The sequence below is a fragment of the Girardinichthys multiradiatus genome, chromosome 19 (genome assembly GCF_021462225.1).
Source record: "Girardinichthys multiradiatus isolate DD_20200921_A chromosome 19, DD_fGirMul_XY1, whole genome shotgun sequence".
NCBI lineage: Eukaryota > Metazoa > Chordata > Actinopteri > Cyprinodontiformes > Goodeidae > Girardinichthys > Girardinichthys multiradiatus.
In genome coordinates this window covers 24756948-24770862 of record NC_061811.1, presented here as the reverse complement: position 1 = coordinate 24770862, position 13915 = coordinate 24756948, and the positions used below count along the sequence as shown (strand labels likewise).

The 13915-nt window shown below is 40.4% G+C and overlaps 1 protein-coding gene across 8 annotated transcripts in view; it reads right to left on the bottom strand.

Moving 5' to 3' along the window:
- Window positions 1–497: 497 nt before the first annotated feature.
- Window positions 498–13915, bottom strand: part of pcnt (pericentrin) — a 50024-nt gene continuing 36606 nt past the window's right edge. For all 8 annotated transcript variants that reach the window (XM_047344890.1, XM_047344883.1, XM_047344884.1 and 5 more), the window contains 13 exons: window positions 13707–13806; window positions 6255–6427; window positions 5895–6173; window positions 5591–5745; window positions 5358–5487; window positions 3753–4544; window positions 3413–3631; window positions 3065–3277; window positions 2702–2928; window positions 2545–2624; window positions 2250–2388; window positions 2036–2166; window positions 498–950 (listed from right to left, as the gene is read on the bottom strand). In XM_047344890.1, the coding sequence (XP_047200846.1) occupies window positions 919–950; window positions 2036–2166; window positions 2250–2388; window positions 2545–2624; window positions 2702–2928; window positions 3065–3277; window positions 3413–3631; window positions 3753–4544; window positions 5358–5487; window positions 5591–5745; window positions 5895–6173; window positions 6255–6427; window positions 13707–13806 (2670 nt within the window). In that variant the 3' untranslated portion in view covers window positions 498–918. The remainder of the gene's footprint in view (window positions 951–2035; window positions 2167–2249; window positions 2389–2544; window positions 2625–2701; window positions 2929–3064; window positions 3278–3412; window positions 3632–3752; window positions 4545–5357; window positions 5488–5590; window positions 5746–5894; window positions 6174–6254; window positions 6428–13706; window positions 13807–13915) is intronic.

The window sequence follows — 13915 nt, the reverse complement described above, 5'->3', positions numbered from 1 at the left end:
TGACATCACCCACAATATCATGTATATAAAAGAAATGTGGGAAAAAATGTAATGTCTTGATGGAAGATGAAGTATTTAGTCAATTATGGAAAGATATTGTCTGGAAACTAAAGGTTAGGCATTTGTACACCCCTTGTCATTTCCCACTTTGTGAAGGACCCCTCGGCTGATGTTAAAGAAATTGTAAGAAAATAGGTGACCATGTGCATATATTTTGGGTCTGTCCTGTTATCCAGATAACATAAGGAATTACTACCACTACTGCATGCCAAAATGCAGGGAGTATTCACCAGTTCAAAGTATGCTAGTGTGATCCATCAATGATACATTGTGCTTTAAAGGTCTCTGTGATTTATGGTAGAATCTGAACATGTATAATAATACTGAAAAAACTATTTTTTTTTTCTATGAACAGAACACAAAGTTCATGGTTGAATAATGGGGTAGAAACACTTGGGTTTGGAATAAGCAAGAACACAATTATTTAGACCTCTGGATTGAGTTAAGAGAGCATAGTGTCTTCTTTAATGTTAAAGTAAAAACAAACACCGGCATATACAGTTTATCTTTATACAACAATCTGCTCCCTCGGCATAGTGTGCATCGCTCAGTTCCAGTATGAAACCAGTGCAGATTTAGCAAGATGCACAATCGTTCTCAGCTACAGAACACAAAATAAAGCACTATTTAAAATCTTGAGAAATGTTTGTTCCAGCTGCATCTTTAGAATAACCCTAAAAAAAACAGCAGACATACAAAAAGAAGTTTACATTAAAAAATACAAAAATAATTTACGTGTTTAAAAGAAATCATGTAAAATTACAAAAAAAGAAATATTATAAAAATCCTTCAAGGCATTAAGGTATGGTCAGTTTGGAGCTAAAACACAAAGGCAACATTCAGTCTTCAGTGGTTGGATTACTTTGGGTCACACTGGAAGGCAGATAAACCTAAAAACAGAAGCACAAAAATCCTGTTAGGAAAGCCACATTTATCCTTGGACCCGAGTTCACAAAGATTTTCAGAGAGCTCCTATTTCAGCCTAAACATTCCTGCAAGGAGTCGTTGCTTAAGACTGATTATATCTATCTTTTTCTTCTTTTCGGGTTTTTCCAATTTTTGCCAAATTTTTATTTTTTGAAAGTATTTCACAGTCTGTAAATATTTAAATAATTATGTGACAACATTTGTAATTCTGTTTACTTTGTATTCATAGTCATTATTGTTTCTATTATTTATTTATCCTTCCTAATATTACCTTACTAGAGGTGCACCTTTAATCTGTTTAATCTTGCTGCTGAAACTATTTAATAATGATAAAGTTAATCTTAATCTCTATATTAATAATTGTATGACTATTTTAGCAGTTTAGGTTCTCATTTGCTCAACTATTGAGGGGTGGATCCCTGCGTGATGGAGCCGGTAGCGTTTTATTAATCCATTGTTGTTCATCGTACAGAGAATATCCTTCGTTCTTTCTGTCTTTCCACCATCTTTTCTGCTTAAGACACCCTTAGGCTCACTAAAAGTCCTCCTCGCTACTCTTAACATCTCCTCACGTTAGGAGCTCTCTTAAGGTCTAAGATGGTCCATGCACTAGTTTCTGGTTTTTTCCTAGAGTTTTTAATGACATTCTTGATATTTGTTGAACTTATTAACCTTTACACCTTCTTGAAGAGTCTGACTGAATGTAGGGTCTACAAATCATTATATCATTAAATTGTTTTGGTAATCATAACTGACCTAAGACAGGAAAAGTTTCGTCTGATTTAACATCAGACAGTGAGGAAAAATCTTTGTCTTTTTACACTGTGTATAAAAACTTCTGCTCTTCACTGTATGTACTCTGAATACAGCAAGTGTTCGATGTTGCAGAGAGGGTTGCCAAAAATGTATACATCATCATTCTTTTTATTTTGGCCCTGCACTGCTCAGTCTGCAATGGAGCTCAGTTCAATAGGACTGGACAGTGACAGAGAGACAGGCCCATTGTAATTGAAGCTTGTTTAAACACCCTGCAGTGTACAGAACTCACCTTCTAGTCTAGATCCCACCAACCGCTGCTGTACCTTCTCCAGATGATGGATATATTCTGTCAGGGAGCGTTCTGGATCCTGGGATGTTCCAGCAGAGTGACCAGAGGCTACAGAGGCAGTGGAGTGTGGCCTGAGGAGAAATTAGAGCTCAATGAAGAACCGATTTACAAATTTATGACAATATGCAAAAGTGTGCATTTCAGTAGCCCAAACCTTCTTTGCAGTCTGAATGTTTTGCCAGGTGGAGCCAGAGATGACACAGCGTCTCTTCGGGCACCACTGCCATCTCTGTTCTGTGCAGAGTCAGAATTTATCTTTGGCTGCTGCTGCCTTAAAACGTCTGCTTTAGGTCCTGCAGAAGACATGGCAATGACAAACTGAATCACACAATGGGGTCTTAATTATTTTCAATTCACTTCACAATATTTCCCCAACTTTCTGTCACTCTAACATAAATCTGAGCTTTTAATGTGTCAAAATGTAATTTCTTTAATTTGTGTCTTCTAACCTGGAGCATGCCCATTGGTGGTTCCAGATAACGGAACCCTTCTGATCGCTCTTTGCCATTTTCTGGTCAGAAACCTCATTCTACAAACAAAACACAATTTAAAGTTCATTTAATTCATGCACAAGGCTCAGAATGATGAGATTCATTTATGCCTCACCTTGACACAGCTATCACAACTCGGACCACAGCCCTGAATCTCCAGAGGGGTCTTCGCTGGGATATGAGGGGAGGCGAGGGCCGCACTCCCATACGAGCAATGAGACACAGAGTGGCCTCCTCACAGTCCTGGAAGCCTCCCAGCAGCAGGAGCAGGTATCGCTTCTGGTAAACCAGAGCTTTCCTGAAGCTCTCAGCCCGCAGGTAGCGCTCATAATAACGCTGCAGCTTTAAACCAATAACAGAAGCTAATGTCAACATGAAGTCATTAAATCGTCTTTTACAGCCAGAATTTGGATTAAAAAAACAATCCTCATATAAGAAAGACTAAATAACACTGTAGTGTTTCTGTATGTATACTGACCCTACTGTTGACCGAATCACTGATGGGTTGATTTTCTGTTTCTGTGGTGACCTTGGCAAGCTCGCACTCTGTGCGGCGCAGCTGTTTCTCCAGGTTGGCGAGTCTACCTTTGTAAGTGGCCCTCTCCAGACTCAGGGTTGTCACACGTTGGGTCAACTCAGAGTTCTCCTTCACCAATGATTCAAACAGATCGGATGATGATGTGGATGCCATCTATAGTGACAAAATATGCTTTTTTATTAAATCTGCTGAACAAGAAGGAAACTGAGTTTCACACTTAAATGCTGGTGGGCCACAATTATCCCTAATCTAATTTCAACTGATCACAGGTAATGAGCATTTTAATACCTGCAGGTGCTGCTGTGAGGCACCTGCTTGGGCCCCATCCATCTGGGAGCTGCTGTGGGGACGCTGTGGGGACATTGCTTTATGGTGTAGCAGTCCTGGTGTCTTTCCTGACAGCCTCTGAGCAGCCATCTCCCTCTCTTCCCTTTCCAGGTCTGTAAGAGACTGCTGCCGCTCCTGCATGCGCTGCTGGTCCTTCTGCCTCAGTAACTCCAACTCCAACTTCAGTAAGAAACATTTAAGATGTGATGTGCTTGTAAACATCTCCTTAAATATACTTATAAAAGGATTACTTTAGCAAAAGGTAGTACACATACAAAAAGGATCAATGCTGATCACTCACTAAGTTGCTATTGGTTCTCTCCTGTTGCATTTCGCTTTCCACGAGCTCTTGTCTTTCTTTTCTCCTCTGCTTCTCCAACTGGTCATCTCTCTCCCTTTCCTTCTCCTTTAATAGTTGAAGCATTTCCTTCAGCTGTGTTAGTTTCACGTCTTGCTGTCTGGTCCGGTGTCGTTCCATCTCTAGAGTACTGCTGAGCTCCTGTTTTTGCTCTTTCAAGGCCTCGGCAGCAAATTTATGCCTGGTGGCAGCTTCTTTTTCCTTCTGAAGCTCTTCCAGTCTTATTCTGTCTTCTTCTTCCCATTTTCTCCTGCTTTGCAACAGCTCAGCCCTGAGTTTGTCCATCACAGCCGCCAGGTCCTCCCCCTGCCTTCGCTCCTGCTCTAACTGGGAGCACAAATCTGAGATGAACTTCTGATCCTTTGCTGAATCTGCCTCATGTCTGCGGCTCAGCTCATCCATCTGTCTAGAACAATGCTGTCTCTCCTCATCAAGCTTCCTGTGAGAATCTGCAAGCTTAGAGCGACTTTCAGTCAGGTGAGATTCTGCTTCAATCAGGAGACGCTGAACTCGAGACTGTTCTTGTAGGAGGAGTTCTTGTTGAAGGGTAAATCGTTTGCGTTCACCTTCTAGCTCTTTCTGTGCATCCTCCAAACGCTTCTCTAACAGCACACTACGGGACTGTTCGATTTGGAGCTCCCTCCTGAGGTTGCTGCAGGCCACCCTTTCCTGCTCAACTTGACCCTTCAGAGACATAACCTCACACTTAAACTTCTCAGAGGAAACCTGAACAGCCTGGGAATGAAACAGGAGGAGTGTATATCAAAAGTTAACGTCATTTTTAGGATACTTTTTTAAACATGTAATCAGTAGATACATTGGGCCTCATTTACAGAAACTGATGTAGAATTGGGTGCAGAATGGTTCATAAGTCTGAACATATACTGGTCAGTCTCAGTGTACGAGCAATCAAGTGTTGACAAACAAAGTGGCTAGATATAATTATTTTTTACATGGCACGCTGGTTTTTATGGTTTTGCTGACACCATTACAGATTTTGTAACATGAACATGATGGGCCCCGGGTTGGGCCCCAGGCAGCACAGAGTAGGACTAAAAGACAGAACGGAACAAGCCTGTTAGGAGGGCCAGATCTGTCCTGGGCTGCCCACGTGACTCTGTGGAGGTGGTGGGTGAGAGGAGGATGTTAGCCAAGCTTACATCCATCATGGACTCTCACCCACTGCACCAGACTGTAGAGGAGCTGAGCAGCTTCTTCAGTCGCTGACTGAGAGACCCTCAGTGCAGGAAGGAGGGCTACCGCAGCTCCCTCATCCCCACTGCTGTCAGACTGTTCAATTCTACCGTATAATAACTAGTGCAACAACCTCTGCATTTGTAAATACCTGCAATCATTGTTACTTTAGCACAAATGACCTCCACTTTTTACTGTACATAAGTAATTTTATTTTATTATTACTACTTGTTCTTCTTTGACTGCACATTTTTTTATAACTATCTGCTAAGTGTTACTAAGAGCTGCTGTAACAAGTTTATAGATCCCACCATGGAGAAACTAAGTCAATCTTATCTTATGTTCCTCTCTGACCTCTCTCCTTTCCTCCTCCTCTCGGTCTTTACGGAGAACCAGAGCTCTCTCTTGCTCCAGCTCTTGCTGAAGCTCCTGGAATCTTTTCTGTTCAGTTCTCAAAGCTTCTTCAGCCTCTTCTACGGCCAGCCTGAAAACAATAAATAAGAGTAATAACATTTAAGCACAACTTTCAAAATGCATTTTAAACACTGGCACAAACCTTCAACAGAAAGAAAATGTGTCGAATATACCTGTGTGAAAGCATTTTGTTCTTATGCTCTTGTAAAGCATCATGGGCACATTTTAGCTGTCTCTGGTTTTCCTCCAGCTCAACCTTCAGTTGGGCTTCAATGTGTCCATCAGACTGTAGCTGACTTCTGTGCCAGCCATCATCACTGTAATCAGTCTTAAGAGGAGGACAAAAATGTTCTTCAACCCAAATGATGAAAGAATCAACATCAATAACATCTACAAAAATAAACATTTCTACTCTAGATTCCAAACAAATGGCCCGGTTGACCCAACTCAGGAGTACACCATATCTTGGAAACTCACTTGTGTTTGTCTTTGTGCCATTCGACAAAGCAGCTCTCTAAGAGCGACCACAGTCTCCTGCAAGGCTCTCTTCTCCTGCTGCCAGCTCATGGGAGGATTAGAGGAAGCCGAATTATCCCTGTGGTCCAGCAGGGTTGAGCCTTCTTCAAAGTGATGCTGGGTCCGACTAGATGAGAAGGTTTTTAGCTCTGAAGTGTTGGGTTGAGATGAAGGTGTGCTGCGGCGCTGGCTCAGAGTGAGAATTCTGCAGCTTTCCTGGTAAACTTTTCTCAACAGACCCTGCAGAAAGACATCAGAACTCTGTAAAACTCATTTTAGGGTCGAGCATCAGTTGAAAACTCTATTGTAAGCAGAGCCTACCTGAAGCTCAGGCGACAACAAGTCATCGCTGTAGCTCATACTTCCTGCAGCACTGTCTGTGTTGGCGGTGGGGTTTATTCCTCTGCAGCGGAGATACTGAACAAACTGAGCATCCAGCCTTTCTGTCTGTTCCAGCTCCACTTTCAGTCTAGCTCCTAGTTCTGAACTCACATCTGAAAAAGGGAAAAAGTCAAATGATAGTTTAAATTAAAGCTGATGTGCCACACTGCAGGTAGACCAAGGATATCTGACATTTTTCATCTCAAAACTGAAAATAAAAAATGTTTTTCTATTTTCACATTTCCAGAATGTTAACTGGTTTCAACTTTTTTTGTTTTTTATAATACAAAAAAAACAAAAAAACAACAGGATTTTGGCAGACATTTCTATAGAGGTTAGTCTTTAAAACAATGATCCTGAAGAAAAACCAGAAAGGATCAATGGACAAAAACATTACAGATGGGAAGGAGCATTAATCGCCTCATTTTCATAAAAAATTTCATTGTTTTGTTTTTCTTTCAGCATAATATAATATAGCTAACTGCTCACGCTCTACAGGTCCTTCTCAAAATATTAGCATATTGTGATAAAGTTCATTATTTTCCATAATGTAATGATGAAAATTTAACATTCATATATTTTAGATTCATTGCACACTAACTGAAATATTTCAGGTCTTTTATTGTCTTAATACGGATGATTTTGGCATACAGCTCATGAAAACCCAAAATTCCTATCTCACAAAATTAGCATATTTCATCCGACCAATAAAAGAAAAGGTGTTTTTAATACAAAAAACGTCAACCTTCAAATAATCATGTACAGTTATGCACTCAATACTTGGTCGGGAATCCTTTTGCAGAAATGACTGCTTCAATGCGGCGTGGCATGGAGGCAATCAGCCTGTGGCACTGAGGTCTTATGGAGGCCCAGGATGCTTCGATAGCGGCCTTTAGCTCATCCAGAGTGTTGGGTCTTGAGTCTCTCAACGTTCTCTTCACAATATCCCACAGATTCTCTATGGGGTTCAGGTCAGGAGAGTTGGCAGGCCAATTGAGCACAGTGATACCATGGTCAGTAAACCATTTACCAGTGGTTTTGGCACTGTGAGCAGGTGCCAGGTCTTGCTGAAAAATGAAATCTTCATCTCCATAAAGCTTTTCAGCAGATGGAAGCATGAAGTGCTCCAAAATCTCCTGATAGCTAGCTGCATTGACCCTGCCCTTGATAAAACACAGTGGACCAACACCAGCAGCTGACACGACACCCCAGACCATCACTGACTGTGGGTACTTGACACTGGACTTCTGGCATTTTGGCATTTCCTTCTCCCCAGTCTTCCTCCAGACTCTGGCACCTTGATTTCTGAATGACATGCAGAATTTGCTTTCATCCGAAAAAAGTACTTTGGACCACTGAGCAACAGTCCAGTGCTGCTTCTCTGTAGCCCAGGTCAGGCGCTTCTGCCGCTGTTTCTGGTTCAAAAGTGGCTTGACCTGGTGAATGCGGCACCTGTAGCCCATTTCCTGCACACGCCTGTGCACGGTGGCTCTGGATGTTTCTACTCCAGACTCAGTCCACTGCTTCCGCAGGTCCCCCAAGGTCTGGAATCAGCCCTTCTCCACAATCTTCCTCAGGGTCCGGTCACCTCTTCTCGTTGTGCAGCGTTTTCTGCCACACTTTTTCCTTCCCACAGACTTCCCACTGAGGTGCCTTGATACAGCACTCTGGGAACAGCCTATTCGTTCAGAAATGTCTTTCTGTGTCTTACCCTCTTGCTTGAGGGTGTCAATAGTGGCCTTCTGGACAGCAGTCAGGTCGGCAGTCTTACCCATGATTGGGGTTTTGAGTGATGAACCAGGCTGGGAGTTTTAAAGGCCTCAGGAATCTTTTGCAGGTGTTTAGAGTTAACTCGTTGATTCAGATGATTAGGTTCATAGCTCGTTTAGAGACCCTTTTAATGATATGCTAATTTTGTGAGATAGGAATTTTGGGTTTTCATGAGCTGTATGCCAAAATCATCCGTATTAAGACAATAAAAGACCTGAAATATTTCAGTTAGTGTGCAATGAATCTAAAATATATGAATGTTAAATTTTCATCATGACATTATGGAAAATAATGAACTTTATCACAATATGCTAATATTTTGAGAAGGACCTGTATATACAAGTTTTGATACCACTTTGTAACCAATTACTCCCATATGTGTGTTATTGAAAAATCTCATTAAAAGTTGTTAATCAAAAAAACTTTTCATTGTTGTGACAACGATTAATCACTTTTATTGTAAATCACATTTACTGACTATAATATATTTTTACAATTTTCACACAACTGGTGTTCTGAAGAAGCCCATTTGAAAATGGGTCTTAAGAGCAGTATTTGTTTGTGAGGCAAGGGGCACTGCGCCATGCAGTCACAACAGTACAGCTGTACCTAAGAAAGACTGAAAATAAATTGTAAATCATATGTTATTTGTTTTGTTTTCACAATAAATACCAGAAAATATCAGATAATTTTAAGTCCCTATCGCCCACACATATTTACAATATTAACAACTTCATTGATATATTATTGAAGGGTTTATTTCAGCTATTCAATTCAAAAAATAAAACTTTGAATGGATTTAAACATTGCTTCATTACACAAAGTGATGCATTTAAAGTATATCTCTTTAATTTGGACCATTATGGCTTACAGCTAAGGTAACAACAAAATTCCCTTTCTCAGAACATTAAAGAAAGATTTTAATACAGAAAGGTCATATTATCATATTTCTAGAATTGCGCCACTCAAGGTGGCAGCAGGTTGTAGTGGCTTATTTAATTTCCCTTTAGAATGAATAAAGTATTTTTGAATTATGGCCTACACAATCATGAGACTGCCAACCCAATAGATGCCCACCAGACAATTACTTCCCTGGGCTAAGTAGAAAATGGACTCGACTGTTGCTCAGTGGTTCATAACAATATATTTAGATGAAAGTAGGTTTTGCATTTAATTTGGAAATCAAGGTCCCAGAGTCTGGAGAAGGAGTGGAGAGGTACAGAATCCAAGTTGCCAGAGATCCAGTGTGAAGTTTTCACAGTCAATGATGATTTGTGGAGTCATGTCATCTGCTGGTATTGGTCCACTGTGTTTTATCAAGTCGTCTCAAGAGGATGAGACAAGGCACCAGACCCAACAATGCAGGCAATGTGAAAGATGCCATGGAAGCTACCTGGGCTTCCTAAACACATCAGCAGAGCCACAGGCCGATCATCTTCATGGCACGCCCATTTATGCAGTAACTCCTACCAAAGGAGCCCCGATCAGGTATTGAGTGCATATACTGTACAGTACATGGACATGCCTTTCATTAAGCCAACATTTCTGTTTAAAATATTATTTTCTTTTTAAATGAGTCTTATGTAGTATTTACATTTTCTAATAAACTGAATATTTGGGTTGTTAGCTGTGCGTCGCAACCATCAAAAGGAACAGCTGAAACATATCACGCTGTGTGTAATTAATGTATATAAGTCACTATTCACATTAAATCACTGAAATACGTTAAGCTTTCAGTGATATTCAGGTTTATATACAGTACAGACCAAAAGTTTGGACACACCTTCTCATTCAAAGAGTTTTCTTTATTTTCATGACTATGAATATTGTAGCTTCACACTGAAGGCATTAAAACTATGAATTAACACATGTGGAATTATATACTGAACAAAAAAGTGTGAAACAACTGAAAATATGTCTTATATTCTAGGTTCTTCAAAGTAGCCACCTTTTGCTTTGATTACTGCTCCACACACTCTTGGCATTCTGTTGATGAGCTTCAAGAGGTAGTCACCTGAAATGGTTTTCCAACAGTCTTGAAGGAGTTCCCAGAGACGCTTAGAACTTGTTGGCCCTTTTACCTTCACTCTGCGGTCCAGCTCACACCAAACCATCTTGATTGGGTTCAGGTCCGGTGACTGTGGAGGCCAGGTCATCTGGCGCAGCACCCCATCACTCTCCTTCTTGGTCAAATAGCCCTTACACAGGCTGGAGGTGTGTTTGGGGTCATTGTCCTGTTGAAAAATAAATGATGGTCCAACTAAACGCAAACCGGATGGAATAGCATGCCGCTGCAAGATGCTGTGGTAGCCATGCTGGTTCAGTATGCCTTCAATTTTGAATAAATCCCTTGTGTTCTTTAGCCCAAACAAGTCTCTTCTGCTTGTTGCCTGTCCTCAGCAGTGGTTTCCTAGCAGCTATTTTACCATGAAGGTCTGATTCACACAGTCTCCTCTTAACAGTTGTTCTAGAGATGTGTCTGCTGCTAGAACTCTGTGTGGCATTGACCTGTTCTCTAATCTGAGTTGCTGTTAACCTGCGATTTCTGAGGCTGGTGACTCGGATGAACTTATCGTCCGCAGCAGAGGTGACTCTTGGTCTTCCTTTCCTGGGGCGGTCCTCATGTGAGCCAGTTTCTTTGTAGCGCTTGATGGTTTTTGTGACTGCACTTGGGGACACTTTCAAAGTTTTCCCAATTGTTCGGACTGACTGACCTTCATTTCTTAAAGTAATGATGGCCACTCGTTTTTCTTTACTTAGCTGCTTTTTTCTTGCCATAATACAAATTCTAACAGTCTATTCAGTAGGACTATCAGCTGTGTACTGTATCCACCTCCTGCACAACGCAACTGATGGTCCCAACCCCATTTATAAGGCTTGAAATCCCACTTATTAAACCTGACAGGACACACCTGTGAAGTGAAAACCATTTCAGGTGACTACCTCTTGAAGCTCATCAACAGAATACCAAGAGTGTGTGGAGCAGTAATCAAAGCAAAAGGTGGCTACTTTGAAGGACCTAGAATATAAATACATATTTTCAGTTGTTTCACACTTTTTTGATCAGTATATAATTCCACATGTGTTAATTCATAGTTTTGATGCCTTCAGTTTGAAGCTACAATATTTACAGTCATGAAAATAAAGACAACTCTTTGAATGAGAAGGTGTGTCCAAACTTTTGGTCTGTACTGTATATAAATGCACTAATGGACAAACAGATGGACGAATGAACAGATATCAGACATTTATTTATGGACAGATTGATTAGATGAAGGATACAACTTTTAAAACATTTGATAGTGAAATAGTCTAGAAAAACATTTTTTTTGGCACACTCCCAGGGCCGGTTCTAGGCATGCATATATGAGGGGGCAGGCGGAAGTGTGCAGGGGGCATTATTGTGCATTGCATACACATCATGCACCGGCATGTTTATTGTTGCTTTTGATTAGCGTTTTCTTTATGGGATTGGGGTAAACTGTGTATTGCTGTGCAATTTGCCAGACTGGACTGATTTCCCCCCAGTTGGGCTTCTTTCGAACACGTTGGGCAGGAAGAAAATAGCTTTGGAGGGATTGTTCAAATTTGGGTTGCTTTTCACAACATTTGGAGGGTTTGGAGTGGCAGATGGCCGCTCACACTGAGCCTGGTTCTGCTGAAGGTTTCTTCCTGTTAAAAGGGAGTTTTTCCTCTCCACTGTCGCTACATGCATGCTCAGTATGAGGGATTGCTGCAAAGTCAATGCAAGTGACTGTCCACTGTCTCTACATGCTCATCCAGGAGGAGTGAATGCTGCAAGTCACTGACTGGATGCAATCTGCTGGGTTTCCTTAGATGGAAAAACCTTTAACCAACTTGAATAATAACCTAAATCTGACTGCACTGTTTGATAGTTAGGGTTTTTTGGAATGTATGTACTTGAAATCTGTATGATTTGATTGAACCGACTTTGTAAAGTGCCTTGAAGCGACGTGTTGTGAATTGGTGCTAAAGAAATAAAACTGAATCAAATTGGAGTTTTTATAATTATTCATGGGAAAATTCTATCAAAAATAGTTGTCATTGTGTGGCAGAAAAGTAAAAACCTACACATCTCAAAATGTGTCTTTTTACTCATCAGTAGTTCATTTATTTTGAAAAAGAGAATCTGTTGAACATGACATCATCAATCAGTGATGGTCATTAATTACTGTCACTGTGAAATTATATTGGTCAATTGTAAACGCCCAAAATCCTGTTAAGAGTTCATCTAATATATACCGAAGTGCAGCCTTTACTTTATTAAGCTTGATGTTGAGAGATGCTTCATGCTGAAGGGGGAAAATACAAAAAATATCCAGAAAGCTACAACCAGAATCATTCAGAACATGCACAGACATTTTTGGAGGCAGGTGCCAAAAAAAAGGCCAAATTTATTTATAACATTTTAGGTAGTTAATGTTAACATTGGGTCTATTATTAGGCTAATAAAATCAGATAGACAGCTAAGTAACATTTCCTATTTATTTATCATTTTGTGTTTGCTGCTCTATATAATAGAGTATTATATTTAGCCTTCGACATATATTAGCCTGTAATGTTAACTACCTAGCTAAATGATTCCTCAACTGTTAGAATAGAAATGCTTGCATGAAAAGAGCTCCTTGAGTAAAAGTGACTTTTACCTGCACAGAACAGACTTTAGGCCAGCATTCTGTAATTATAAAATACTGTATGTTTGTTTCTATTATCAACACTGTATTGTGAGAGTTACTGGACACTCAGAAAGACGGTTGTAGCCATGCTTTTTCTTTTCTTTCTTCAGACGTTAAGATCAAAATAATGAAGTGAAATTAGTGAAATGGTCTAATTTGTCTGTTTGGTTGTATATCTCCCTGTCTTTCTCTTCATTGAACCTGACAAACATCAGTCAACATGTCTTAGGAAAATCACGGATTTTCTGAGTATAAAACATGTCATGCATGGATGCTGATTGGAAGAAAATGCAAGCGTTTTTCAGTAGGTGTTGTGCCGAAATGCCCCCCTCTCCGGCCCTTTTTTAAAGAAACATCAGGCCAGTGTAGGAGGAGGAGGGAGAGGCAAGGCGGGGGCTTGTGCTTGTGTGATTTAAAATTAATTTCAGGGGGTCAAGCATTTGTTTGAAGGGGCATTGCCCCTGCGTAAAGCCGGCCTCGTATACTCCATATTTATCCAAACCTGGTAAAAACTTCAACCCATACTGTTCCAGACTGCCCAGGACCTTTAGTAGACACTTTTTTAAATTTAATTTGAGTAGATGAGGGATGCGTTCTGCTATCCATGAAAGCCCAAATACAATTTTTTCCTCTGTAAATATTCCAACATACTTATTTCTATTCGTCTTTATCGACACAAAATAAAACAAATGCACCTAAAAGCTTACACTCAAACATACCTTCTTGCTCAGCGTTAAATATTAATGTTATAGAATAACATTTGTGACAAAGATTGAGCACCAAATGTTAGTGAGTCAAAGTATTGTTTCAGAAAACTTTCTGCTTTACTCAGAAACCACCTGTGTAACCTGGGCGACAGATGTTTCACACATAATCGGAAGTAGCTGTCAAACCCTCCCTGCTACCAGGGTACAGAAGAACTTACTGCTCCCGTATCCATCACTGTTCCACTCTTGTGCTGAGAAGGAGGAGGTGGAACCAAGTGGAGACGGAGGTGCTGTCAGGTCAAGTTCCAACTCAACCAGCTATAAAAAAGAAAAAGTATTACCAGACATACCAGACACCTGACCCAAACACTAAAAGGTTCCATAAAATAAGGTTTAAAATGTAAATAATACAAATATTTCACTGCTT